This window comes from Numida meleagris, chromosome 20 (assembly GCF_002078875.1).
Source record: "Numida meleagris isolate 19003 breed g44 Domestic line chromosome 20, NumMel1.0, whole genome shotgun sequence".
NCBI lineage: Eukaryota > Metazoa > Chordata > Aves > Galliformes > Numididae > Numida > Numida meleagris.
In genome coordinates, this window is record NC_034428.1 from 6,717,328 (window position 1) to 6,744,476 (window position 27,149).

Here is a 27,149-nt window from a genome sequence, read left to right on the forward strand (position 1 = left end):
GCCCCATGGCTGCCGCCCCGCCGAGACCGCCTGCGCCGACGGGCGCTGCGTGCCCCGCGATTACCTCTGCGACGGAGAGCGCGACTGCCCCGACGGCAGCGACGAAGAGGGCTGTGGTGAGTGGCTGGGGTGCGGGGATGGTGGCGGTGGCCCTGTGGGCGCTGACCCTCGCTGTCCCCCCCCCCCCCAGGCACCCCGTCGCCCTGCGAGCCCAACGAGTTCAAGTGCCGCAATGGGCACTGCGCCCTGAAGCTGTGGCGCTGCGATGGGGACAACGACTGCGGGGACGGCTCGGATGAGACCGGCTGCCGTGAGTGTGGCTTGGGGTGCGGGGACACACGGCACGGCGCGGCCTGACGGCCGATGTCCCCACAGCCACCAAGGTGCCCGGCATGCCCTGCGGCCCCGACCAGTTCAGCTGCGTGGTCAGCGGCGCCTGCATCCCCGCCAGCTACCACTGCGACGAGGAGCCCGACTGCCCCGACCGCTCCGACGAGGTCGGCTGCAGTAAGTGCCGTCCAGGGACACCGTGGGGCACCCAGCGCCATGGCACGGTGCTGGTGGGGATGCCGGACGGGGGGTGACACGTGTCCCCCTGCAGTGCCGCCGCAGGTGGTGACGCCGCCGCAGGAGTCGGTGCGGGCGGTGCCGGGGCAGACGGTCAGCTTCACCTGCGCAGCCACCGGCGTGCCCACCCCCATCATCACCTGGCGCCTCAACTGGGGCAGCATCCCCGCCAGCCGCAGGTGGGTGGGGATGGGGGTGGGGCTATGGACGAGGGGCGGGGCTACGATGGAAGGGGGTGGGGCTCGATGTGGGGTGTGGCTCGCGGTGGGAGGAGCTTAATGGGAGGGGGCGTGGTATGCGGTGGTGGGCGGGGCTTCTGTTGGGGGCGGGGCGTGGGGCGGGCAGCATGGGCGGGGTGCCATGCTGGCGCCGCGTGCTGGGCGTGCGGTGCGCTGACCTGCTGCACAGGGTGTCCATTGTGAGCGAGGGCGGGCAGGGCACGCTGACCATCCGGGACGTGAAGGAAGCCGACCAGGGTGCCTACACCTGTGAGGCCATCAACACCCGCGGCATGGTCTTCGGCATCCCCGACAGCGTCCTCACGGTCACCCCACGCCCTGGTGAGCGTCCCCAGCTGCCGCCACCACCCCATCCCATCCCATCCCATCCCATCCCTGCGCTCTCACCCACATCCCACCCTTTCCCGCAGGTCCCTGCCCTGAGGGCCATTTCCAGGTAACGGGCACGTCCCGCTGCCTGCCCTGCTTCTGCTTCGGTGTCACCTCCTCCTGCCACGCCACCACCCGCCACCGCCGCCGCATTCACCTGAGCTTCGATCGCCCCGATGACTTCAAGGGTGAGTGATGGGGATGGGGGGGCAGGGCACAGGGTTTGGGGATGTGCAGGGCTGAGTCTCTCCCTGCAGGTGTCAATGTGACGGTGCCATCGGCCCCATCTGTGCCGGCGCTGTCGGCCACCCAGCTGCATGTGGACATGGCCACCGAGGAATTCCAGCTGCTGGACCTGTCCCGGCGCTTCCTGGCCCTCGATGCCTTCTGGGCACTGCCGGCCCAATTCCTGGGTGACAAGGTGACAACTATGGGACAGCGGCAGGGCTTGGGAACATCCCGTTGCCACCGCTGACCCCATGCTTCTGCTGTCAGGTGGATGCCTACGGGGGAGCACTGAGCTATGGCATACGCTACCGGCTGGGCCGAGGGCCCCCTGAGCCAGCCCCGCGCCCCGACGTGCTGCTGCGGGGCCACGGCCGCCAGCTCCAGGCACGCGCCAGCACCACCCAGCCTGATGTCCTCAACCGCCGCCACATCCCCTTCACCGAGGTGGGTGTGCTGAGGATAGGGGCCAACCAGCACCAATGGTCACAGGTGGCACTCCTCGGTGACACTGGTGTCACCATCCCCGGCAGGACAACTGGGAAGATGAGACGGGTGCGCCGGTGAGCCGGGAGCTGCTGCTGATGGTGCTGCAGAGGCTGGAGGGTGTCTTGGTGCGGGCAGTGTATGATGGGCGCATGGCCAGTGTGGGGCTCAGTGACGTGGCCTTGGATGTCACCGGCCCTGGAGACACCGGCTTGGAACCCGCCGGGGACGTTGAGGAGTGCAGGTGACCAGCAGTGGCAAAGCAATGCTGCCACCGGTGTGGTGCTACCACTGTGGTGCCACCACCACACTGCTGTGTCCCCAGGTGTCCTGTGGGCTACACTGGGCTGTCATGCCAGCGGTGCGCTGCCAACTTTGAGCGGGTGCCGCAAGGCCCCTACCTGGGGACGTGCTCTGGCTGCAGCTGCCATGGCCACTCCAGCACCTGCGACCAGGTCTACGGGCATTGCCTGGTGAGGACAGGGGTGTGGGGACAGCAGCTTGGTCGTGGGACGGTGTTGCTAAGCCCTTTGCTGCCCCCCAGAACTGCCAACACAACACTGAGGGTCCCCAGTGTGAGAAGTGCAAACCCGGCTTCTTCGGTGATGCCACGCAGGGCACGGCCACCGCCTGCCGCCCCTGCCCCTGCCCCTACACTGAGCCAGCCCGCAGGTGGGTGCCGCCCCAAGGGAGGGCCCGGTGCCACATCCTGGCCCTGCATCAATGTCCCCCCATCACTGTCCTCTCACTGCAGGTTCTCCGAGTCGTGCTTCTTGGACACGGACGGCCAGGCCACCTGTGACGCCTGTGCCCCTGGCTACGCCGGTCGCCGCTGTGAGAGGTGGGTGTGCAGGGCGGGGGTGAAGCACCATCTGGGAACGGGTGTCCCCCGGCCACCTCCCACCACCCCATGTCCCCCACAGGTGTGCCCCGGGCTACGAAGGAGACCCCATCCAGCCTGGCGGCAAGTGCACCCGCATCGGTGAGTGTCCCCCTGGTCCCCTCCATCCCCTTTGGCTCTGCCCACCCTCACCCTCCTCTCCCTGCAGGCCAGGAGCTCGTCAAGTGTGATGCACGTGGGGGCAAGGATGCGGTGGGTGGCACATGCCGCTGCAAGGTGGGTGTCTGCCAGCCCCAGCCCAGTGGCACCCAGTCCTGTCCCCCATTGGACCCACTCTATTTCCCCCACACCCAGTCCAGTCCCCTGCAGCACCCTCTGCAGCACCCAGTTTCCTCATCCCGGTGGCCACCAGTTTCCCAATGCTGGTCCCCCTCCCGCAGCCCAACGTGACGGGGCGGCAGTGTGACGAGTGCGCCGTGGGGACCTTCCACTTGAGCGATGCCAACCCTGACGGCTGCCTCAAGTGCTTCTGCATGGGTGTCTCACGGCAGTGCGCTAGCTCCTCCTGGAGCCGCGATCAGGTAGGCAGTGCCGTGCCACCTTGTGCCGTACCACCTTGTGCCGTGCCATCTTGTGCTGGGCTCTGTTGCACTGTGTCATGCCGTGTTGTGCGATGCCACGTTGTACAATGCCATGTTCCATACTGTGTTGCGCTGTGCTGTGCTATGCCATGCTGTGCCTCAACGTGGATGCCCGTGCCCCTGTCCCCCCACCTCTGCAGGTCCGTGTCACTTCTGAGGAGGTGGCACCGCTGCACCTGGCCAACCTGGCGGGCACGAGGACGGCCATTAAGGGCTCGCGCTTTGCTGCCCTGGGGGAACTCATCTTCTCGGACTTCCACACGCTGCCTCGTGACGTCTACTTCTGGGTGCTGCCCACATCCTTCACTGGAGACAAGGTGCCGCAGCAGGGACAGGAGGACAGCTGGGTGCCCCCGAGCCTGGCTGAGCCCTGTCCCTGCACAGGTGACATCGTACGGGGGTGAGCTGAAGTACACGGTGACGCACCGAGCACCGGTGGGTGCCCAGCCGCTGCAGCACCAGCCTGACGTCCTGCTGCAAGGCAACGGGATCTCCCTCAAGTACTTCTCCGATGCCAGCCCTGCGCCTGGTGTCCCCACCACCATCACGGTGCCCTTCCGCGAGGTGAGAGATGATGTCCCTCTGGGGTGGGCCTGGATACTCTGGGACTGTGTTGGTCACCACGGGGTTGTGCCAGCAGCACGCCTGGCGCAGAGTGGATGGACGCGATGCCACCCGGGAGCACCTCCTGATGGCCCTGGCTGACATCGATGTCCTCATGATCCGCGCGTCCTACTCAGAGCAGCCGACAGAGAGCAGGTAGCGGGGCGGGTGACGCTGTCTGGGGACAGGGGACACGTGGGAAGGGCAGTGGGATGTCCTGTCTCACCCCGCAGGCTCGCTGATGTCCGTCTGGATGTGGCTGTGCCCCATGCCACTGGCCGGCCACCGGCACTGGAGGTGGAAGACTGCACCTGCCCGCCCGGGTACCGTGGCCCCTCGTGCCAGGTGAGGCCCCCCACTGTCCTCATGACTCTGGGGACGCAGCTGGTGGCCCACACCCATTCCTGTTCCCGCAGGACTGCGACGTGGGCTATGCGCGCAGCACCAGCGGGCTCTACCTGGGCACCTGCGAGCGCTGTCAGTGCCATGGGCATGCCACCGAGTGCCACCCTGAGACCGGCGAGTGCCAGGTGAGTGTGGTGCTGTTGTGGGGATGGTGTGGGGGACATGGTGGGGACCCTTCCATTGTGCCAGCATCATTCTTTCCCCACTATACCAGGGCTGCCGGGACCACACAGAGGGTTCTCAGTGTGACAAGTGCCAGCCTGGCTACTATGGCGATGCCACTCGTGGGACCCCAGGCGACTGCCGGCCCTGCCCATGCCACGGGCCCCATACTGACAGGCAGTAGGTGCCCTCCAGCCCCCTCCATGTCCCCAGGGCTGCCAGCTGGGGCTCACCCATCGCCCTGTCCTCCTGTCCCACGCAGGAGCTGCTTTGAGGACACAGATGGGCAGCCTACGTGCAGTACCTGCGCTCCAGGACACACTGGGCGGCTCTGCGAGAGGTGTGGGGGACGGTGGTGGCAAGGAGGTGCGTGGGGGTATTGAGGACCCTTCTCAACACCTTATTTCCTTCTTCCTCAAAGGTGCTTGCCCGGCTACATGGGGGACCCACTGCGGGGAGAGCTGTGCCGAGGTAAGCTGTGGGGAGGGGACAACGCGGTGTCCCCGTGCCAGTGTTGGGGACCCTACTTAACCTCTTTCCCCTCCTGTCACCCCCAGAGCCAGGGGCCACTGGTGGCCAGTGCCAGTGTGACATGCAGGGCAGCACCAGCGAGCAGTGCGATGCCAGCGGGCTATGCCAGTGCAAGGTGAGCCATGTCCATGTGCTGCGACCTGTCCCCGCATTGGGATGGGGATGACAGCATCACCTGCCCCATCCCACAGGCCAATGTGGAGGGCCCACACTGTGCCACCTGCCGCCCCCACCACTTCCACCTGAGTGCCGAAAACCCAGCAGGCTGCCTGCCCTGCTTCTGCATGGGCATCGTGCAGCACTGCACCAGCACCTCCTACTCCCGGGACATGGTGAGTCCCCATCGCCGTGGGCCCCGCAGGTCCCTGCCATCCCCCAGTGCCCCCGAGGCACTGAGCCATAGTGTCCTGCAGGTGCGAACTCCGTTCGCCGCTGGGAGCTGGCAGGGCTTTGCGCTGGTGAACCGACAGCGCAGCACCCGTGTGGCCACTGGCTTCAGTGTGGAGATGGGCACCCAGGGGCCTCAGCTCACCTATGGGCGCTTTGGGGAGCTGTCCCCTGAGTCCTACTACTGGCAGCTGCCCCAGCCCTACCTGGGCGACAAGGTAACAGCTTGTGGGTGTCCCCTCCCTGTGGCCGGTGGGGACTTATGGCCCCAGCTCCTCAGCTGTGGTGCAGCCTCCCAGTGCCTCCTCCTCCCTCCTTCCTTTTTTCTTCTTTCCTTCTTACTCTACCTCTTCCATTTTCACTTTTGCTCTTGCTCTTTTCTCTTCCTTTTTTCTTAGCTTCTCCTTTATCTTTTCCATTTCCTCCTTTCCTATTCCCTTTTTTTTCTTTACTTTTCCCTTCCTCTTCTCTTTCTAATTTGCTTTTCTGTTTTCTTTTCTATATTTCTTTTGTTCTGTTTCTCCTTTGATTCCTTTTTCCTTTTTTCTTCTTCCTTTTTTCTTTCCTCCTTTCTCCTTCTCTCTTTTATCTCTTTCCTTTCTCTTTCTTTTCTCTTTCCTTTCTCCTTCCTTTCTCTTTCCTTTCTCCTTCCTTTCTCCATCCTTTTTCCATCCTTTTTTCTTTCCTTTCTCCCTCCTTTCTTCTTCTTTCCTCATTCTTCCTTTTTCCCTTTTTTTTCTCTTTTCCCCTTTTTCCCTTTTTTTTTCTTTTCCCCCTTTTTTTCTTTTCCCCCTTTTTTTCTTTTCCCCCTTTCCCCCTTTTTCCTTTCTCCTTGTTCACATCTTCCTTTTTTTTTTCACTTTTTCCCTCCCCTTTCCATGTCCTCTTTCCCTTTCCTTTTCCCCTCTCCCTTCCAACCCCCCACCTCTCCATACCCCTTTCCCATGGCAGCCCCCATTTCCTCCCTGCCTGCTGCCCTTAGTGGGGGCCCACACTTGCACCGAGCCCCCCCAATTCCCACCACCCATTTCGCACCCACAGGTGGGCTCCTATGGTGGGCGGCTCCGCTACACCCTGACCTACACCCCAGGGGGCCGGGAGAGTCCCCTGCCTGATGCCGACATCCAGATCACGGTCAGTAGGTGATTATGGGAGGGGGGGATGTTTGGCAGTTGGTGTGCTGACCCCCCTTCACCCACAGGGCAACGACATCACACTGGTGGCCTACCAGCCCGAACTGCCACCCCGCACACCACGTGCCTATGAGATCATTTTCCAGGAGGTAGGAAAATTGGGCTTGGTTGGTCCTCATCCTCCAGGGGGGGTGTGCCGAGGCGATGCCCCCCTGACATCACCCCCTGCCTGCAGCACCACTGGCAGCGGCCAGACGGGCAGCCAGCCACGCGGGAGCACCTGATGATGGCACTGGCTGACCTAGACGAGATCCTCATCCGTGCCACCTACGCCAGCAGCACAGCCCGGGCCGCCATCGCTGCCCTCAGCATGGACACAGCTGTGCCCCCCCGGCCCGGCCTGCCCCCAGCACCAGAGGTGGAGGAGTGCCGGTGCCCACCAGGGTATCGCGGCCTGTCCTGCCAGGTGAGCTGGGCCCACAGGGCCTCCAGGCCTGGTGCGGCCTGCACTGCCCTGCCTGCCGAATGGGGCCTGGCGCGGCCTGCACTGGCCTGCCCACCAGATGAGGCCTGGTGCAGCATGCACTGCCCTGCCCAGCGTGCGGGCTGGGTATGTGGCCATGGCGCTGACTCTGTCTTTCTCTGCCTCACAGGACTGTGCCCCTGGCTACACACGCACTGGGGGCGGCCTGTACCTGGGACACTGCGAGCTCTGTGAGTGCAATGGCCACTCTGACACCTGCCACCCCGAGAGTGGCCTCTGCTCTGTAAGCTGGGAGGGCTGCTGGTGGCATGCAGCACTTTGGGGTATTGGGGGCACCTCCCAGCACCATCCCCCTGCTGCCATGTGCCCCACAGGGCTGCCTGCACAACACAGCGGGGGACTTCTGCGAGCAGTGTGCACCCGGCTTCTATGGGGACGCCACCGCTGGCACACCTGAGGACTGCCAGCCCTGCGCCTGCCCGCTGCTGCACCCTGAGAACCAGTGAGTGCTGGGGGCTGGGGGCATGGGGAGGGGACGGCCCCATGCTGCCCTCTTGTCCCTGCAGGTTCTCGAGGACCTGTGAGAGCCTGGGAGGTGGTGGGTACCGCTGCACTGCCTGCGCGCCAGGGTACACCGGGCAGTACTGTGAGCGGTGAGCAGCACGGGGACACCCGATGGGCCCACCCCAATGTACCCACCCTGGTATACCCACCCGTATATACCCACCTTGATATACCCACCCTGGTATACCCACCCGTATATACCCACCTTGATATACCCACCCTGGTATACCCACCCGTATATACCCACCTTGATATACCCACCCTGGTATACCCACCCGTATATACCCACCTTGATATACCCACCCTGGTATACCCACCCCTATGTACTTACCTTGATATACCCACCCCTGTGTCCTCACCCTGAAGGACCCATTCTGATATCTGCACCTCAGTGTACCCACTTTGATGTGCTCACCTTTACATCATCGTCCCAATATTCCCACCCCAACAACCAACCTGGACATCCCCACCCCCTATCCACACCCTGATGTCCCCACCTGATTATCCTCACCACAATATATTCATATTCTCACCTCAACATCTGTACCCCAAAATCACCATCCCAATATCATGATCCAAATATAATTCCCCCAATATCCCCATCCCAGTATCCCCCCCATCCCCACCTGAACATTCCGACCTCAATATCATCACCCCATCCAATATCCCTCCTGTATCCCAGCCCCAATGTCCTCACTCCAACATCCACACCCCAGTAGCCCCGCCCCAGTATCTCCACCCCAATATACTCAACCTGACATGCCTACATACTCACCCCAACATCCTCACCTTGATTTCTCAACGCACTGTCATCACCCCTTGTCCTCACCCCAGCCTCCTCACCCCAATATTATCACATCCTCACTTGAGCATCCCTCACCCCAGTGTCTCCATCCTGATATCCACCCCCATATCATCACCCCCATATCCTCACCCCAACATCCTCATCCCAACATTGTCATATCCTCACTCTGATATCCCCACCCTGATATCCTCACCCTGATATCTGCATCCCAGTATTGTCCCCTACATCCTCCCCTCATGTCCCCTGCAGGTGTGCTCCAGGCTACACAGGAGACCCCAGTGTGCAGGGCCAGACCTGCATTCCACTGGGCCCACCATCCCTACTCAGCGTCCGCGTCCACCCACCGCGCACGGCAGTGCCACAGGGCAGTGCGGTGACACTGCGGTGCCAGGCCATCGGAGAACCCCCCTTGTACTACCACTGGTCCCGAGAGGATGGGCGGCCCCTGCCCAGCAGTGCCCAGAGCCGGCGGCAAGGCAGGGTCCTGGAATGGGGACAGGGTTGGAGGCAGGGATGGGGACAAGGGACTGGGACAGGGATAGGATGGGGACAGGAATGGGTACAGTGGAGAACAGTGACAAGGGACTGGAATGGGGATGGGGACAAGGGATTGGGACAGGGATAGGGCAGGGATGGGGATGGGAATGAGGACAAGGGATGAGGATGGGGATATGTGAGTCTCACCCACCCCGTGCCCCCAGGTGAGGAGCTGCACTTTGCCAACATCCAGCCCTCTGAGGCCGGTGTCTATGTCTGCTCCTGCCGCAACCTGCAGCACAGCAACAGCAGCCGCACTGAGGTCATCGTCACCGGTAGGGCATGGCAGGTGGACGGGTGGTGACGGGGAATGAGGGTGGGAATGGGGCTCAGCCCTTTTGTTTGTGCGCAGAGACCCCCACCAAGCCCATCACCGTCACCGTGGAGGAGAAGAGGGTGCAGCGAGTGAAGCCTGGGGCTGACGTCACCTTCATCTGCACAGCCAAGAGCAAGGTGAGCAGGGGGACCACAGTGATGTGGGCGGGGGGGGTGTGGGCACCCATGGGAGCTCAGCAGGTCTCACAGGGTGTGTGGGCACCCACGGGTGCTCTCTGAATCATTTAGGGCATGTTGGCACCCATGTGTGCGCTCTGGGTCATTCAGGCCTTGTGAGTGCCCACGTCACCATGTAGCGACCCTTGGGCACTGACGTGGCCACAAGGGATGCACAGACACCCCTGGGTGCCTGCTTGGGCATGGGAACACATTTAGGTGCCCTTCTCTCCCCGTGTGGGGCCCCATGGCGCCATGCAGGGCACACAGATGCCCCTGGGTGCTTGTCCAACCGTGTGGGTCCCACAAGCACCCTTGGGTGCCTCATTACTCCCTGTCCTCCCCCAGTCCCCTGCCTACACCCTGGTGTGGACACGGCAGAACCACGGGACACTGCCATCACGCGCCATGGACTTCAACGGCATCCTCACTATCCGCAACGTGCAGCCTGAGGACGCCGGTGTCTACGTATGCACTGGCTCCAACATGCTGGACATGGATGAGGGCACAGCCACGCTCTATGTCCAGGGTGCGTCCACCTCACACCCTGGGGGCCACTTCCAAATGGGCAGGGGCCGAGCCGTGTGAACCCCAAGAGTCTGGGTGAAAGCTCCTCCTGCAAAAGCTGGAACTCAGGCTCTGGGGTGTTGGGCCCCACTAGACTTAAACCCGACCCTCCCTTTGCAGCCCCCTCAAAGACCCAGATGTTTTATGGACCCGTTGAGTTTATGGAGGGGCACAGACCGGGTAAGTCACCATAGGGGGACCCGTTTGGGGCCACACACACCCCCTGCCTGCTGCACGTCGGGCTCGATCGCTCACCCTGCACCACGCCATTGCTCTGCTTTGTGCCACCCTCTGGGAGGCACCGGCGCACCCTGAGCCCCTGCCACATGTCACCACAGCTGCCACCGCCACCGCCCCCACCGCCAGCGTGGAGCCAGCGCAGCTGAGCGTGGCACCAGGGCAGCCAGCCGAGTTCCGCTGTGTGGCCACCGGCAACCCCACACCCACCCTTGAGTGGCTCGGTAGGTGCTCACCATGTGTGGGGACATGGGGACCAGGCTGGGGGATGCAGTGGGGGTAACGTGGTGCCTGTGTCCCTGCAGGTGCGCTGCCACCGCGAGCGGTTGTCCAAGGTGGGACACTGCGGTTCAGCGCTGTTGAGCCATCTGATGAGGGGCACTACGCGTGCCGCGCACGCAGCAGCTCCGGGCAGGACATGGCACGGGGTTACCTTCATGTGCAAGGTGAGCATTGCACCTCAGTGTCCCCAGTGTCCTCTGATGTCCTTGATGTCCCCATCCCAGTGCTGGCACTGAAGACATGCTGCCCACAGGTGCCAATGAGCCGCGGGTGCAGGTTAGCCCAGAGCGGACAGAGGTGCAGGAGGGCTCAACAGTGCGGCTGTACTGCCGCGTGTCGGGGTCACCCACTGCCACCATCTCCTGGGAGAAGCAGGGTGGCACCCTGCCACTGCAGGTGAGCTGAGTGCAGCACCCATAGGTGCTCTGGGGTCTGGTGGCACGCCCCAGGCACCACTCACCCTGTTCCCATGCTGCAGTCCCGCTCTGAGCACACTGACATCGCCACACTGCTCATCCCCTCCATCACTGTCGCTGACGGTGGCATCTACCTCTGTGTGGGCACCAGCGCTGCTGGCACGGCCCGCGCCAGCATTGAGGTGGTGGTGGTGCCAGGTAAGGGTTGGGGATGCCGCTTTGGGGATGCCACAGAGGTTGGGGACAGTTTTGGGGTGCCCTGGATACCTTCTGGTCCTACAACCCGCCCCGACTCCTGCAGGAGCCGCACCACCTGTGCGCATTGAGTCCTCATCACCTTCTGTGACTGAGGGACAGACTCTGGACCTCGACTGCGTGGTGGCAGGATCTGGCCATGTCACTATCACCTGGTACAAGCGCGGCGGCTCCCTGCCTGCAGGCCACCAGGTAGGGCACAGGGAACAGAAGGCCACCCCAAATCCTGCCCTGTGCTTCTCTCTCTGACACCGATGTGTCCCCACCAGGTATCAGGGTCCCGTCTCCGTGTCCCCCATGTCACCGTAGCTGATTCAGGCGAGTACGTGTGCCGGGTGAGCTCGGGGACCAGTGTCCGTGAGGCATCCGTCTTCGTCACTGTTGTGTCCAGTTCTGGTTTGTCCTACGGTGAGGCTGGGCTCTGCCCTGCGGGTGGCCATGGGTGGCCCCAAGTGTCACACCACCATCTGGCCATCATTCGCTCCCTCTCCAGGACCACCAGCCTCAGGTGGCCAGGCTCCTGTCAGGATTGAGGCATCCTCCTCTGCCGTGGCTGAAGGACAGACCTTGGACCTCAACTGTGTCATTGCCAGCCCTTCGCAGGCCACCGTCACCTGGTACAAGCGTGGTGGGTCCCTGCCGGCCAGGCACCAGGTAGGGCACACAGGAGCGTCTGACCCCACAGTGGGGAAGGTTGGGAATGATTCATGTCCCTTGCAAGCCTAGTTATTACTGTGCAAGCCCAGGTGGCCCTGTGGAAGCCCCAGCAGCCCCACGCAGGCTCCGATGTGCCCCTGCCCCCCCACAGGTGTCTGGATCCCGGCTGCGACTGCTGCAGGTGACAGCGGCTGACTCAGGCGAGTACGTGTGCCGGGCGAGCAGTGGGACCACCACCAAGGAAGCCAGCGTCATGGTGACCATCCAGCCCAGAGGGGCCGGCTCCTACCGTGAGTGGGGATCAGGGGTAGCACTGCCCACAGGCTGTCCCCGTGTGCTGCAGCACCGAGCCGGCTCTCGTGTGCTCCTGCCAGTGGGGCTCAGCCACTGTCACGGTGTCACCCTCCTGTCTCTGTCCCCAGCCCCAGGTGGCACAACACCGCTGCGCATCGAGTCCTCATCCTCTGCTGTCACCGAGGGACAGACCCTGGACCTCAACTGTGTCATCGCCAGCCCTGCACAAGCCACTGTCACCTGGTACAAGCGTGGCGGGTCCCTACCAGCCAGGCACCAGGTAGGGGACACAGAGAGGTCTGTCCCCAGGGTGCGATGGCTGGGTTTGATCCGTGGTCCCATGCAGGCCCAGATGTCCCCATGCAAGCCCCAGCAGCAGCCTCACATGGAGCTCAGTGTCCCCCTGTTCCCTCACCGTAGGTGTCCGGCTCCCGGCTGCGGCTGCTGCAGGTGACAGTGGCCGACTCGGGCGAGTACGTGTGCCGGGTGAGCAGTGGGACCACCACCAAGGAAGCCAGCGTCATGGTGACCATCCAGCCCAGCGGGGCTGGCTCCTACCGTGAGTGGGGACAGGCTAGGAACAGGGATGTTACCTGCAGGTGGGTGACACTCACTGGAGCTGCCACCCATGTGCGTAATCATCCTGGGTTTGCTGTTACCAGGTCCCCACCTGGTAACAGCTTTTGGGGACAGCCCTGCATGCACACCTGTATGGTTGCAGAGCTGCCATGCAGCCATGCAGAAAGCACCCAGCAGGGAGGGATGGGGCTGGACACCCACTGTGTGCCCAGCAGCTGGGAGCATGGCACAGCCCAGGTCCTGCTGCTGGTGGCTTCCCAGGATCCTGGTGTCCCTAGGTGGGACACATGTGGTGATGCACAGTGCTGTCTCTAACTCTCCTGTCTTGGTCCCCAGCCCCAGGTGGCACAACGCCACTGCGCATTGAGTCTTCATCCTCCACTGTCACTGAGGGGCAGACCCTGGACCTCAACTGCGTCATCGCCAGCCCTGCACAAGCCACTGTCACCTGGTACAAGCGCGGCGGGTCCCTACCAGCCAGGCACCAGGTGGGGGACATGGAGGGGACTGTCCCTAAGGTAGGGAAGGTTGGGATTGACCCATGGCCTTGTGCAAGGCCACATGGCTGTGTGCAACCCCAGATGTCCCCAAGCAAACTCGAATGTCCCCATGCAAGCCCACATGGTCCCACATAAGCTCAAGTGGCACCATGCAATACCACATGTCCCCATGCAAGCCCAGCTGGTGTCCAGGCAGTCTCAAGTGGCGATATGCAAGCTTGCATTGTCCTATGCATGACCAAATGGCACTTGCAGAAGCCCAAATGATCCCATGCAAGCTCTCCTGGCTCCGTGCAGGCCCACATGTCTCCTTGCAAGCCAAAGGCCCCTGTGGAAGCCTACAAGACCCTGTGCAAGCCCAAGCAGCCCCACACAGGCTCCAGTGTCCCCCTGTCTCCTTGCAGGTGTCTGGCTCCCGGCTGCGGCTGCTGCAGGTGACAGCGGCCGACTCAGGTGAGTATGTGTGCCGGGTGAGCAGCGGGGCCACCACCAAGGAAGCCAGCGTCATGGTGACCATCCAGCCCAGCGGGGCCGGCTCCTACCGTGAGTGGGGAAGTCGGGACTGGAAAGGGATGGGGACATGGGACCATATCACTCCATGTCCCCATGGGGTGACTGTGCTGCCTTCATCCCCAGCCTCTGGTGTCATGCCCCCGGTACGTATTGAGTCCTCGTCATCCTCTGTGTCCGAGGGACAGACTCTGGACCTTGACTGCATTGTGGCCAGCCAGGGCCAGGCCACCATCACCTGGTACAAGCGTGGCGGGTCCCTGCCAGCCAAGCACCAGGTAGGTGGAGATGCCAGGCGAGCATTTTGAGGCAGAAAGAAGGGTTTTGGGGTGTCAAGGTGTTCATCTGATGTGTGTTCCCCCAGGTGTCAGGCACCCGCCTGCGCATCCCCCAGGTGTCAGCGGCCGATTCTGGCGAGTACGTGTGCCGGGTGGCCACAGGTGGTGTCACACATGAGACATCCCTCATTGTCACCATCCAGACCGGCGCTGGCTCCTCATACGGTACTGGGAATGGGGACTGGGAGAGAACATAGGGCGTGACCCGGGGGTGGCTGCACCTGGTGACCCCGCTGCTCCCCAGCTGTGGGCGTCACGCCACCTGTGAGGATTGAGACCTCGTCTGCCTCCGTCACTGAGGGACAGACCCTGGACCTCAACTGTATGGTGGCTGGGCAGGGCCACCCCCAAGTCACGTGGTACCGGCGCGGGGGGGCTCTGCCCCCCAACAGCCAGGTAGGGTGCAAGGAGCTGGTGTCACTTTGAGGGCTCAGCCCCACACCCTGTGCTGTCACTGCTCGCTGGCACTGATGTGTCCCTGCTATGTCCAAACAGGTGTCAGGCACCCACCTGCGCCTCACCCAGGTGTCAGTGGCCGATTCGGGCGAGTATGTGTGCCGGGTCACCCTGGGGACCACCACACAGGAGGCTTCTGTCATCGTCACCGTCCCCAGCAGTGCTGGCACCTACTACTGTGAGTGCGAGCGAGAGGGCAGCGCTTGCGGACAGACATGTGCCACCATGGTGCTGAGCGTCCCCATTCCCTGTCCCCAGCCCCTGGAGCCTCCCAGCCCGTACGCATTGAGTCCTCATCCTCCGCCATCGCCGAGGGACAGACCCTTGACCTCAACTGTGTGGTGGGAGGATCTGGTCCCACTACTGTCACCTGGTACAAGCGTGGTGGCTCCCTGCCTGCTGGCCACCAGGTAGGGCATGGGGAACAGGAGGCCACCCCAAAATCCTGCCCTGTCCCCCACTCTCTGGTACTGACATATCCCCATTGTGTCCCCAACAGGTGTCAGGCACCCGCCTGCGCATCCCGCAGGTGTCGGCAGCTGATTCGGGTGAATACGTGTGCCGAGTGACTACGGGCGGCGTCACGCAGGAGACATCCCTCGTTGTCACCATCGATGATGGTGCCAGCCCCTCCCACCGTGAGTGCAATGCTGTCGATGGGGACATAGGAACCGTGCTGGTCCCTCGTGCTGGTAGGGACCTTACCCTTAACTCTGCCTGTGCAGCCTCCAGTGTCATGCCACCTATCCGCATTGAGTCCTCAGCATCCTCTGTCACCGAGGGACAGACCCTGGACCTTGACTGCGTGGTGGCCGGCCAGGGCCAGGCCACCTTCACCTGGTATAAGCGCGGCGGGTCTCTCCCAGCCAAGCACCAGGTAGGTGGGGATGTGGCAGGGCAGAGGCTGGTGGCCCTGCATGTCCAGCTGATGCCACCCCCTGCTACCTCTCAGATGTCTGGGTCCCGCCTGAGGCTCTCACAGCTCTCTGTGGCTGATTCGGGCGAGTACGTGTGCCGGGCAGACTTGGGCAGCACCTCCCGTGAGGCCAGTGTTGTTGTCACCGTCACCTCACGTGACAGCTCCAGCTACCGTGAGTGCAGCCACAGGGCAAAGAAGAGTTCTGGTGCCAGGGGCAGTGTGGGTGACCTTAGTGGCTCCCCTGTCCCTTGTTGTCACAGGCCTGCAGAGCCCCATCATCTCCATCGACCCGCACAGCATGGCTGTGGCCCCGGGCGAGGATGCCACCTTTAAGTGCCGCATCCACGACGGTGCTCGGCCCATCAATGTCACCTGGCGGATGGGGCCTGGCCAACACCTCCAAGGTACAGTGGTCCCTTGGGTGGCCCCAGCGTGGTCCCCATGGTAGCCCAGGCACTGAACCTTCTCTTTGCCCAGACAACGTGAAGATCAGTGCCAATGGTTCTGTCATCTCTATCACTGGTGCCCATGTGGGCAACCAGGGTGCGTACCACTGCGTGGCCTCCAACCGCTTCGGCGTTGCCAGCAGCGTCGTCAACCTCCTGGTGCAAGGTACAAGTTGGCTGGGTGTTCCCATCCCTGTCCCCACTTCCTCCTCATGCTCCAGGTGCTTCTCAGGTGGTGGTGTCCCTGTCCTTGTCCCCATATTGTTGTCCCCCTTATGCTCCAGGTGCCCCCAGGATGGTTGTGGTGTTTCCATCTCCATTCTGATGTCTCTATCCCCATGCTGATGTCTTCTGTTTGCTACAGGCACCCCTGGGATGGTGGTGTCCCCATCCCCATATGGCCTGGGTGCCCAAGGGCTGGTACTGACCCTGTCTCTGTCCCCTTGGGATGTTCTCCAGATGCTTCTGGAGTGGTGGAGTCCCTATCCCCACACTGACATCCTTATCAAGCTTCAGGCACCTCTGGGATGGTGGTGTCCATGTCCCCAAGCAGATATCCTCCAGGTGCCCCTGGAGTGCCTGTACCTCCACCTCTGTCCCTGTGATGTCCTCCATGTGCTCTAGCTACCTTTGGAGTTGCAGTGTCCCCATGGCCACACTGATGTCCTCCAGGTGCCCCGCCAGTGGTGATGTCCTCATGCCCATCTCCACACTGATGCCTTCCCTGTTCTCCAGGTGCCCCCACAGTGTCAGTGATGCCACCAGGCCCTGTGACAGTGAAGGAGGGCAAATCTGTCAGCCTAGAGTGCCTGGGCCGGGGTGAGCCACGGCCACTGGTGCGCTGGAGCCGTCTGGGCTCGCGGCAGAAGGTGGAGCACCAGACGCTGCTGCACATGGACAGCCAGGCCGTGCTGCAGGTGAGTGGGGCATCCCAGGATGCTGCGTACTCCAGGATGTGTTAGGCACTCACAACTCACTCTATCCCCTTGCCAGCTCTCACCAGCCAAACCAGAGCATGCCGGGACCTACATCTGCACAGCACAGAGTGCCCTGGGTTCAGCACAAGCTCGCGTGGATGTCACCGTGGAGACGGCACAGAGGCATCCTGGGGCCCCCAGGGTCACTGCACCGCCCACCGTCACAGTGGTGGCTGGGGACACCGCCACACTGCACTGCTCGGCCACAGGTATGGGATGGGGAGAGCCTCCATGGGTGCCCGCCTGGACCCCCTGCCCCGGGTGACATGCGGTGATGTGCCCACAGGTGAGCCAGAGCCCAGGATCGAGTGGTCAAAGCTGCGGGCACCGCTGCCCTGGCAGCACCGCGTGGTGAATGGCACCCTGGTGATCCCCCGTGCTGCGCAGCAGGACTCGGGCCAGTACATCTGCAATGCCAGCAGCCCTGCCGGCTTCACTGAGGTCTTCATCACCCTCGATGTGGAGAGTAAGGGGCTGCGGTCGGTGCAGCGCGCATCCACTTCCATCACCCACTCGCCCTTTGCTGCTCTCTCTCCATCCATCTGTCTGTCCATCCCTTCCAGCTCTGCTCGTGTCCCATCACTTCTCACACTCCTCTCACACGTAATTCCGTCCTCACTCGCCCATCCCAGCATTCATCATCCTCTCCAACTACTTACGGACACCTTCATCCATCCCTTCCTCCTTGATGTTTCCATTGCCTTGTCCATCTCAGTGCACATCATCTCTCTGTGCTCACACTGCGCTCCATCCACTGTTCACAGATCTGCCTGTTTCTCGGCCATCCCAGCACTCAGCCCTGCAGACAGCTCTTTCTGCTTCTGCTCACAGTCTTCCATCCATCCACAACTCATGAAGCTGTCCTCACTCATCCATCCTGGCACTCAGCCACGTGTATATCTATTTCTTAACGTTGCTCCATCCATCTTTTCCTTGTGGATCCATCTGAACTCTCATCTGCACGCTTTTCTCTCTTTTGCTGCTCACGACTCTAGCCATCCCTTCTTCACCTATCTTCATTCCATCTGTCACTCGTCCATCTCAGCTGGCACTCCCTCCATCCTTTTCTCTTGGACATGTCCATAATGCATCCATCCACTCACTCATCCCTGCACACGTCCACCTTCCCCCACATCCCTTCCTTGGAGATCCATCCACCTCTTGTCCTTCCCTGTGCACATCTCTCTTTTCTCCATCCATCCCCTTCTCTCTGTTACATCCCAGCACCCATCCCTGCACACATCCACCTTCACCCCCACCCCTCCATCCATCCCTTCCTCTCAGACTCATCCATCTCTCACCCATCCCAGCACAGCTCCATCCCCACCCCACCCACACCCTCCCACTGCCACTCTCTGTGCCCCACTGACCCCTTCATCCCCCATCCCGTTCTCACCATGTGCTGATGGCTCTGTCCCGCAGCCCCGCCGTACGCCACGAGCCTACCAGAGGACAGCACGGTGCGCGCGGGCGACATGGTGCAGCTTCAGTGCCTGGCCCACGGCACCCCGCCGCTGCTCTACACTTGGGACAAGCTCAACGGCAGCCTGTCCCCCCGCGCCGTGCCCCGCGCCGGCCTCCTGCGCATCAGCCCCGTGCTGCCTGCCGACGCCGGCACCTACCGCTGCCTGGTCACCAACCGTGTGGGCACCGCCGAGACCTTTGCCCGCGTCGCTGTCCATGGTGAGTGCCCGCGTGCCCCGTGCCATGCTGGGGATGCCCGCGATGCCCAGGGTCACCTCTACATCCCATGCAGGTGACGGCGGCAGTGATGGCGGTGGTCCCCTGGCCGTGCGGGTAACACCGGGGAGCCTGGTGAAAGGGGTGGGCAGCACGGCCGAGTTCTCCTGTGCTGCGTCAGACCCGCGGGCGCGCCTGGAGTGGCTGAAGGATGGTGGGGAGCTGCCCCCCCGGCACAGCGTGCGGGACGGGGTGCTGCGGTAAGGCGGGATGGGGTGGTGTGAGGGCATGGGCAGTGCCCCACGGGTCCCACACCTGTGTGTGTCCCCTGTGTCCCTGCAGGATCCCAGAGCTGGTACAAGGGGCACAAGGGGTGTATGTGTGCCGGGCCAGTGCTCCAGGCGGGCAGGTGGAGGACCGGGCCACGCTTGCTGTGCAGGGTAGGAGCCCACCAAACTGACCCTGCAAACAGCAGCACCTTGCTGCCCCTGAGTCCCTGCTGCACCCACAGACACCTGCTGACCTCAGCCCCATATACCCCAGTGCCCCTCATCGCCCCGAAGCCATGGGCACCTGCTGAGCCTGCCTACCCTTCCCACAGGCTCCCTGGTACCCTCATCACCCCATGCCCCTGGGTACCCTTGTTTTCTCCCCATAATCACTCCCATATCCCAATCCCTCCCCATGCCCCTGGGCACTCTGGTATCCCTTATTTTCCCCATGCCCTCAGATTCCCTGGTACACCTGGTTTCTCCCCATGCTCCACAGCAGCCTGGTTCCCCCATCTCTGCATGCCTACAGGCACCACTGTATCCCTTTTTCTTCCCACTCCCACAGTCACCCTGACACACACCTATTTCTCCCCATTCCCCTTAGCACCCTGCTACCCTCCGACCTCTCACTGTTGCCCTCCGGCACCCCAGTGCCCCCCGCCTCCCCCCACCCATGAACACCTTGGTACCCCTCATCTCTCCCATGGACACCTATGTGCACCCCAGTGCCCCCTGTTTCTCCCCATGCCTACAGGCACCCTGGTGCCCCCCCTATTTTCCCATATCCATGGGCACCCCAAAACCCCTCATCTCCCTGTACCTGTGGGCACTCTGGTACTCCCCACTTCTCCCCACAGGCACCCTGGTACCCCCAATCTCTCACTTTACTGGTTGCCTCCCCAAATCCTACAATGCCTCCCCGTGCCCAGGGGCACCCCAAAACCATCCTGTCCCCCCCAGCTCTGCCCAGGGCCCTGATTAACATCCGGACGGCGGTGCAGACGGTGCTGGCAGGCACGGAGGTGGAGCTGGAGTGCCTAGGGCTGGGCGAGCCACAGCCCCATGTCACCTGGAGCAAAGTGGGAGGTCGGATCCGCCCAGGGGTGCTGGTTCGCGCCGGCACCCTGACCATTGAGCGGGTGGAGCGGGCGGATGCGGGGCAATACCGCTGCACTGCCACCAACTCCGTGGGCACCGTGCAGTCCCACGTCATCCTCCATGTGCAGGGTGAGTGCAGTTGGGGACGCGGAGTGGGGAGGGTGTCCCCAACCCCAGCATGGGGGGTGACGGCTCCGTCTGTTCACAGCTGCCCCACACATCGCTGGGCAGCCAGAGGTGAAGGAGGTGTCAGTGGGCTCAGTGGCCATCCTGCCTTGCCTGGCGTCCGGCTTCCCCGTGCCGGAGATCAGCTGGAGTAAGGTGAGCAGGAATGCGGGGATGTGGCCGTAGGAAGGCGGGGATGGGTGCCCCATGGGTGCTGACTCCTGTTATCCCCACAGCTGGAGGGAGAGCTGCCAGAAGGTGCGCGGGTGGAGGGCACAGCACTGATGCTGCCAGCCGTGCGCCCCGAGGATGCTGGCGTGTATGCCTGTGCTGCCAGCAACCGCCGCGGCCAGGAGAGGGCCTTCTACGTGCTGAAGGTGCGAGGTGAGTACTGGGTGGACTGGCTGGGGGGGCCGCATCCCCATCCCCACTGAGCCCTGTGTCCTCGCAGAGCGCCTGGTGCCCTACTTCACGCAGACGCCCCGCTCCTTCCTGCCGCTGCCCACCATCAAGGATGCCTACAAGACCTTCGAGATCCAGATCACCTTCCGGCCCGACGCTGCCGATGGTGAGCACTGCAGGGGCCCCTCAGCCACACAAGCCCGATCACACCACACTGGCCTGCTCTCATTCCTTCTCTCTCCTCCTCCGTCTGTCTGTCCTCCTTTCCATCTTTCTCCCTCCTTTAGCTCTCATTCTGTACTCAGGTGAGCGCCCACCCTGGGGGCCTTCGCGCTCCCCGCTCCCTGGGGTGCGTCAGGGCTGTCCCGCACTGCCGTCATGCTAACCCTGCTGTGTCCCCATAGGGATGCTCCTCTACAACGGGCAGCGCAAGAGCAGTGGCGCCGACTTTATTTCCTTCGGGCTGGTGGGCGGGCGCCCTGAGTTCAGGTGAGAGCATGGGAAGGTGCTGCCAGCTGGGGAGGCAGCACCCTCCTCACCCTATATATCTCCCCATTTGATGGTAGGTTTGATGCTGGCTCTGGCATGGCCACCATCCGGGATCCAACACCACTGCGCCTGGGCAAGTACCACACCGTGCGCCTCTTCCGCAACCTGACACGTGGCTCGCTGCAGGTGGATGGGCAGCCCCCTGTTAATGGGACTTCGCAGGTATGGGGTGCAGGAACCCCATGGCTGTGGGGGAATTCGGGGCGGCCGTGCCCACCTGTCTGTGCCTGCAGGGCAAGTTCCAAGGGCTGGACCTGAATGAGGAGCTGTACCTCGGCGGGTACCCCGATTATGCCATCGTGGCCAAGACAGGGCTGAGTCGCGGCTTCGTGGGTAAGTGGTGGGACAGTGGGTGTGGGGGGCCAGCACTGGGAACAGGGCTGTGTGTGTCCCCTTGCTGTGTCCCACAGGCTGCGTGCGCCAGCTGCGCATCCAGAACGAGGAGGTGGCCTTCGGGGAGCTGGACCTGCAGGCACATGGTGTCTCCAACTGTCCCACGTGCCAGGACCGGCCCTGCCAGGTGAGGCCGGGCACAATGCTTGCTGTCCTCTTCTGCCAGTCCTGTTTCTGGTGCTTATCTGTGTCCCTAACCCACAGAACGGTGGCATCTGTGAGGATGCGGAGAGCAGCACCTACGTCTGCCACTGTCCCCATGGCTTCACCGGCAGCAACTGCGAGTACTCGCAGGCTCTGCACTGCCACCCAGGTGGGTGCCTGCACTGCAGGGATGTCACCTGCTGCCCTCTGGGTGTGGGGACGCCCAGTGCTCATAGCCTGTCTCTGTCCCCTCTGTCTCTTGGCAGAGGCGTGTGGGCCTGATGCCACCTGTGTCAGCCGGCCAGATGGGCAGGGCTATAGCTGCCGCTGCCACCTGGGCAAGTCCGGGGAGAGGTGCACTGAAGGTGGGCACAGTCAGGGACAGGGCATGGGGTGGGGACAACACCAGGGTCTGGGGTGTGGGGCTGGGACCCTCCTGGGGATGTGCATGGGGATCGGACAACCCAGGGGACAGGGGCATAGGGGTAGGAGGACCACCTTGGGGACACAGACGTGGGAATGGGGATGAGAATAACTCGGGACCAGGGCGAGGGTCTGGGACTCCCTGGGGGACACAGGTATGAGGGGTGGGGATGACACAGGCATGGAGCTGAGACTGCCCTGGGGGCAGAGGCATGGGGCTGGGGACAACCCCAGGGACAGGGACATGGGGATGGGGTGACCCAGGAGATGGGCATGGGGATAGGACAACCTTGGGGAGACAGGCATGCTTGGAGATGATTCTGGGGATACAGGCATAGGGATGGGACCCCCCTGGGGATATGGACGTGGGGCTGGGACCACACTGGAGACATGAATGATAGAATCATAGAATCACAGAATGGCCTGGGTTGAAAGGGACCTCAAAGATCATCAAGTTCCAACCCCCCTGCTGAGTGCAGGGTTGCCAACCACTAGACCAGGCTGCCCAGAGCTACGTCCAGCCTTGCCTTGAATACTTCCAGGGACATGAGCATGGGTCTAGTTTGGGGCAGGAACATGTAGATGGAGATGACCCTGGGGACATGGACATGGAGTTGGGACCAACCTGGGGATACAGGCAGGATGGAGGCAGGGAACTAGTTGCCACCTGGGGACATGGCCATCATGGACACAATGGGGATGGGGAATTGGGGACCACCGTGGGGACACGGAAGTGGGGCTGGATACCACCCTGAGGGATGGGAATGGTGGAGACGGGGCGTGAGGTACCAGCCAGGGGAGAGGGACAGCATGGGGATGGGTGCTGAGGTGTGGGTGTTGCAGGCGAGGCGGTGAGCGTGCCGTCCTTTGATGAGGTGGGCGCCTTCGTCTCATACCCACCCCTGACCAACGTGCACCATGAGCTGCGGGTGGAGGCCGAGTTCCTGCCGCGTGCACCTGATGGACTGCTGCTCTTCAGTGCTGGCAAAGCCTCCCCAGTCGAGGACTTCGTTGCCATCGCCATGGTCGGCGGCCACCTCGAGTTCCACTATGAGCTGGGCTCAGGTAGGCTGGCACGGCACAGCAGGGCTTGGTGTCGCTGACGGGGCTCTGGTGTCACAGTGCAGGTCTTGATATGACCAGGGTGGCCTGGCATCGCTGGGGTTCCCAAGTGTTATGGTGTCCCTGGGTGTCAGGCCTGGGACGGGTCCCCAGGCATCACTGGTGTCACTGAGGATCCCAAGCATTACTGCCACCCCCCTGGCATCAGCTGGGGTTTCTTGGTGTCACTTGGGTCCCCAGGCACTGACAGATTCCCAGAATGTCACCAAGGAACTTTAGCATCTCTGGGGTCCCCCGGCATCTCTTTGGCCCCCAGGAGCTGCCAACACCTCCGAGCACCATTGGGTCTCCTGATGTCTGCGGGTTGTCCTGACACAATTGGGGTCTCCGAGCACCACCAGGGTCCCAGCATATCCCTGGGGTCCCCAGGCATCACCCAGGGCATCACTCAGGTCCCCAAGCACCACCAGGGTCCCCAAGCAGCCCTGGTGCCTCCTGGCCTCCCTGTGGGTGGTGGTGGTGCCAAGTCATGGTGTCATCCTGCCACACTGCAGGCACAGCGGTGCTGCGGAGCATCGAGCCGGTGGCGCTGGGCCGCTGGCACCGGGTGACAGCTGAGCGGGTGCACAAGGACGGGACAATGACGGTGGACGGCGGTGCCCCGGTGCAACGCTCCTCACCCGGCAAGAGCCAGGGGCTCAACCTGCGCAGCCCGCTCTACCTGGGGGGTGTGGAGCCCCCCCTGCGGCCCCCCACCAACGCCTCCTTCCAGGGGTGCATCGGCGAGGTGAGCCCCCCGGGCACTGGTGCGGGATACCATGGGCGCAGGTTGCCCTAGGTTAAACCCCCCTGTCCGGCACAGGTCTCCATCAACGGGAAGAAGGTGGATCTGTCGTACAGCTTCCTGCGCAGCCGGGGCGTAGGGCAGTGTGGGCAGAGCTCGCCCTGCCTGCACGCACCCTGCCTGCATGGTGGCCGCTGCCTGCCCCTGCCTGCTGGCAGCCCGCCCTTCCGCTGCCTCTGCACCCCTGGCTTCAGCGGTGAGTGCCGTGGGGCTGGGTGTGTGCACAGTGTGTGCGTGCACGTGCAGTCTGCATGCATGCACCTGGTGTGTGTGCAGTGTGCATATGCTGCGCGTGCATGCTGCGTGTGCGAGCGGGCGTGGGAGGTGCTGAAGCCCCGCGTGCCTGTGTCACCATATGCCACCACCATGTTCCCAGGGCCGCGCTGCGAGCGGGTGGCCGACCAGTGCCTGGAGCACAACCCCTGCCTGCACGGTGGCACCTGCAAGGACAACAGCTGCATCTGCCCTGAGGGCTACGCCGGCCCCTACTGCCAGCATGGTGAGCTGGGGGCGTGGGGACATGGGGACACGTGGGGATGTGCCACCAGTCCCCATCGCCCTCTTGCCTGCAGGTGCAGCGCAAGCAGAGCTGGACCGGGACTGGCAGGAGGGCAGCGGTGGCAGCGGTACGCTCCCCAGGGTGCTGTGCACCTATTTCCTCTTTTTGCACCCAAAGCCGCTGCTGGGGATGTGCTTAGTGGCTCCTCCTCACCCCGTCTCCCCACAGACACCCCCGGGCAGTTCAGCGCCGCATTCCGTGAGGGCTCCTACCTGGCCCTGCCCGGCCACCTCTTCCCCCATGGGTGAGTGACAGCAGGAACAGGGACCCTTGCAGCATTGTACCCATCACAGTGTTGCACCCTTCCCACTACACTGCACCTTTCCCATGGTGCTCCACCCATGGAGGCTGCTGTGCCCCTTTCCTGCTGCATTGTACCCGTTGCTGCATTGGACCTTTCTTCCAGTGCTGCACCCATCAGTGTTGCATCCTTCCCAGCGTGCTGTGCCCTAGCCACCACATTGCCCCAATCACAGCATTGCACCCTTTTCGTGGCGTTGCACCCTACAAGGCTGCTGCACCCTCTCCTGCAGAACTGTACCCATTATGGTGCTGCATCCCTTCCTGCAGCATCACAGCCATCATGACTCATCACCCCCCCTGCCATGTTGCATCCATTGTGTGCTTGTACCCAGTGCATTCTTGCACCCATCGTGCTGTTGTACCTACTGCATCCTTGTACCCATTGCATTCTTGCACCCAGTGCATTCTTGTTTCTATTGCATTCTTGTACCCATTGTGTTGTACCTGCTGCATTCTTGAACCCATTGCATTTCTGCACCCTTTATTTCTTGTACCTACTGCATTCTTGCACCCACTGCGTTGCATTCTCCCAGGCTTTGTACCCATGGCAGGCCCCTCTCGTTGCAGTGCACCCGATTTGCAGGACACCATTGAGCTGGAGCTGAGGACAAGGAGCACTGAGGGGCTGCTTCTGTGGCATGGGGCGGTGAGTGGGGACATGGCCAGGGCGTCCAGCTCCAGGGAGGGGACAGGGTTGTCCCCATCCCGCTCACGGCCCCGATGTACCCACAGGAGAGTGGCAAAGCCAAAGACTTCGTGGGGCTGGGCCTGAAGGATGGGCACCTGGTGTTCAGGTGAGCAGGGACACGTGTGTCCCTTGGGCCCTCATGCCACTCATGTGTCCCCGTGCTCAGCCCTGTGTGTCCCCACAGCTACCAGCTGGGCAGTGGCGAGGCCACCATCATCTCCGAAGACCCTGTCAATGATGGCGAGTGGCACCACGTGACGGTGGCCAGGTGGGGTTGGGATGCAATGGGGTTGGGGTCGGGGTTGGGACATGGGTGCTGACACTGCTCCACAGGCAGGGCCGGCGCGGGTGGCTGCAGGTGGATGGGGAGGAGCCGGTGCTCGGAGAGTCCCCAGGAACCAATGTCATGGCCAACACCCAGGGCAGCGTCTACATCGGTACGGGGACATGGGGAGTAGGGGCACAGCATGGGATGGGACATGATATGGGACACGGGATGGGGTATGTGATGGAGCATGGGATGTGGGATGGAGTATGACATGGGGTGGGACACGGGACACGGGAGGGGACACAACACAGACAGGACAGGATATGAGATGGGACATAATGGGGGGTGGTGGAGGGAGGACATAGGAGACTATGGGGTAGGACATGGTGTGGGTACAGGATGGGATACGGCAGATGGGATGCTGCAAGGAATGGGACATGATGGGACACTGAAAACACGGGATGGGACACGATGGGACGTGGGCTTTAGCGTGGATGCAGGACAGGACATGATGAGGCACCGGGGGCCATGGGACAGGGCACGAATTGGATGCGAGATGGTATGTGGTGTGGCATGGAAATGGGACATGGGACACGGAGTGGGGTGGGGACATGGGAAGGGACATGTGATGAGAGTTGATGTGGGACATGGGATGGGACATGGGACAGGACAAGAGAGCGGATATGGGAAGGGGACACATGATGCTTAGATGGGACATGAGACAGGACATGGGAAGCAGACCTGTGTGAGGACCGTGGGGTGCCACGTCCTCATGTCCCCACACTCACGCATCCCCCCCCTCCCTCCTGCAGGCGGTGCCCCAGACCCCCGCAGCCTCACAGCCGGCAAGTTCCTCAGCGGTGTGTCAGGATGTGTGCGGAGCCTGGTGCTGGCACCCGCAGGGACCCCCCGGCACCCCATTGACCTGCGGCATGGCGCGGTGGGGGGCTCTGCTATTGCCCCCTGCCCCTCCTAGCCCCCCTCTCCCCCCCCACACAGCTTGGGGGATGAGTTCTGTCGGGTTTATTATTATTTTTCCAAAAAGCCACGAGAAAACGGTGCTTCGCTGCCCTGGGATAGCTCCGGGGGGGCCGGGACCCCACAACAATGTTTACACCCCCCCTCCCCACTCCCGACCCAACCCACGCTGGGGCGGCCGGGCCGCTCGGGTGCCTCCTGGGGTGGCACCTGGGTGGGGGGCGCAAGGGACAATCCTGGGTGTTGGTGGGGGCAGTGGGCTCCCCCAGCCCCCCCGTGCTGGGACACCCATTAAAGGAGAGAGAACGAGCATGACGGACCATGTGTGGGTCTGCACCTGGGGCTGTCATCCGAAATCCGGGAAGAACAGGGGGCACGGGGCTCGAAGTGGTACTGGGGTCTGTGTGGGGAGGGAGG

General features: G+C 62.7%; 1 protein-coding gene across 1 annotated transcript; it reads left to right on the top strand.

The window, feature by feature from the left end:
- LOC110386991 (basement membrane-specific heparan sulfate proteoglycan core protein-like) lies at positions 5-27,044 on the top strand (the record flags this gene model as incomplete). The annotated part of the gene is made up of 86 exons (XM_021374658.1): positions 5-116; positions 191-310; positions 376-507; positions 602-746; positions 976-1,127; positions 1,217-1,363; positions 1,433-1,596; positions 1,671-1,847; positions 1,934-2,130; positions 2,212-2,359; positions 2,431-2,558; positions 2,641-2,727; positions 2,810-2,868; positions 2,936-3,003; positions 3,168-3,308; positions 3,509-3,685; positions 3,753-3,932; positions 4,009-4,127; positions 4,205-4,316; positions 4,388-4,501; positions 4,591-4,718; positions 4,801-4,878; positions 4,960-5,009; positions 5,096-5,184; positions 5,261-5,401; positions 5,483-5,674; positions 6,498-6,590; positions 6,658-6,738; positions 6,825-7,055; positions 7,243-7,356; positions 7,448-7,575; positions 7,640-7,726; positions 8,692-8,918; positions 9,144-9,254; positions 9,332-9,432; positions 9,820-10,000; positions 10,159-10,218; positions 10,377-10,499; positions 10,581-10,721; positions 10,811-10,953; positions 11,036-11,171; positions 11,275-11,420; positions 11,498-11,636; positions 11,722-11,882; positions 12,037-12,175; positions 12,308-12,459; positions 12,600-12,738; positions 13,095-13,276; positions 13,663-13,801; positions 13,895-14,046; positions 14,133-14,271; positions 14,351-14,502; positions 14,602-14,740; positions 14,821-14,972; positions 15,062-15,200; positions 15,288-15,439; positions 15,515-15,653; positions 15,742-15,885; positions 15,959-16,093; positions 16,663-16,844; positions 16,921-17,113; positions 17,191-17,370; positions 18,327-18,587; positions 18,661-18,844; positions 18,927-19,024; positions 19,817-20,083; positions 20,163-20,275; positions 20,356-20,503; positions 20,571-20,687; positions 20,926-21,010; positions 21,088-21,232; positions 21,304-21,403; positions 21,481-21,590; positions 21,668-21,776; positions 21,874-21,972; positions 22,874-23,095; positions 23,647-23,879; positions 23,955-24,132; positions 24,313-24,435; positions 24,509-24,562; positions 24,664-24,739; positions 25,366-25,444; positions 25,531-25,592; positions 25,671-25,754; positions 25,820-25,923; positions 26,567-27,044. Coding segments are annotated over 86 exons (11,724 nt in total), but the record flags the coding sequence as incomplete, so codon positions are not given.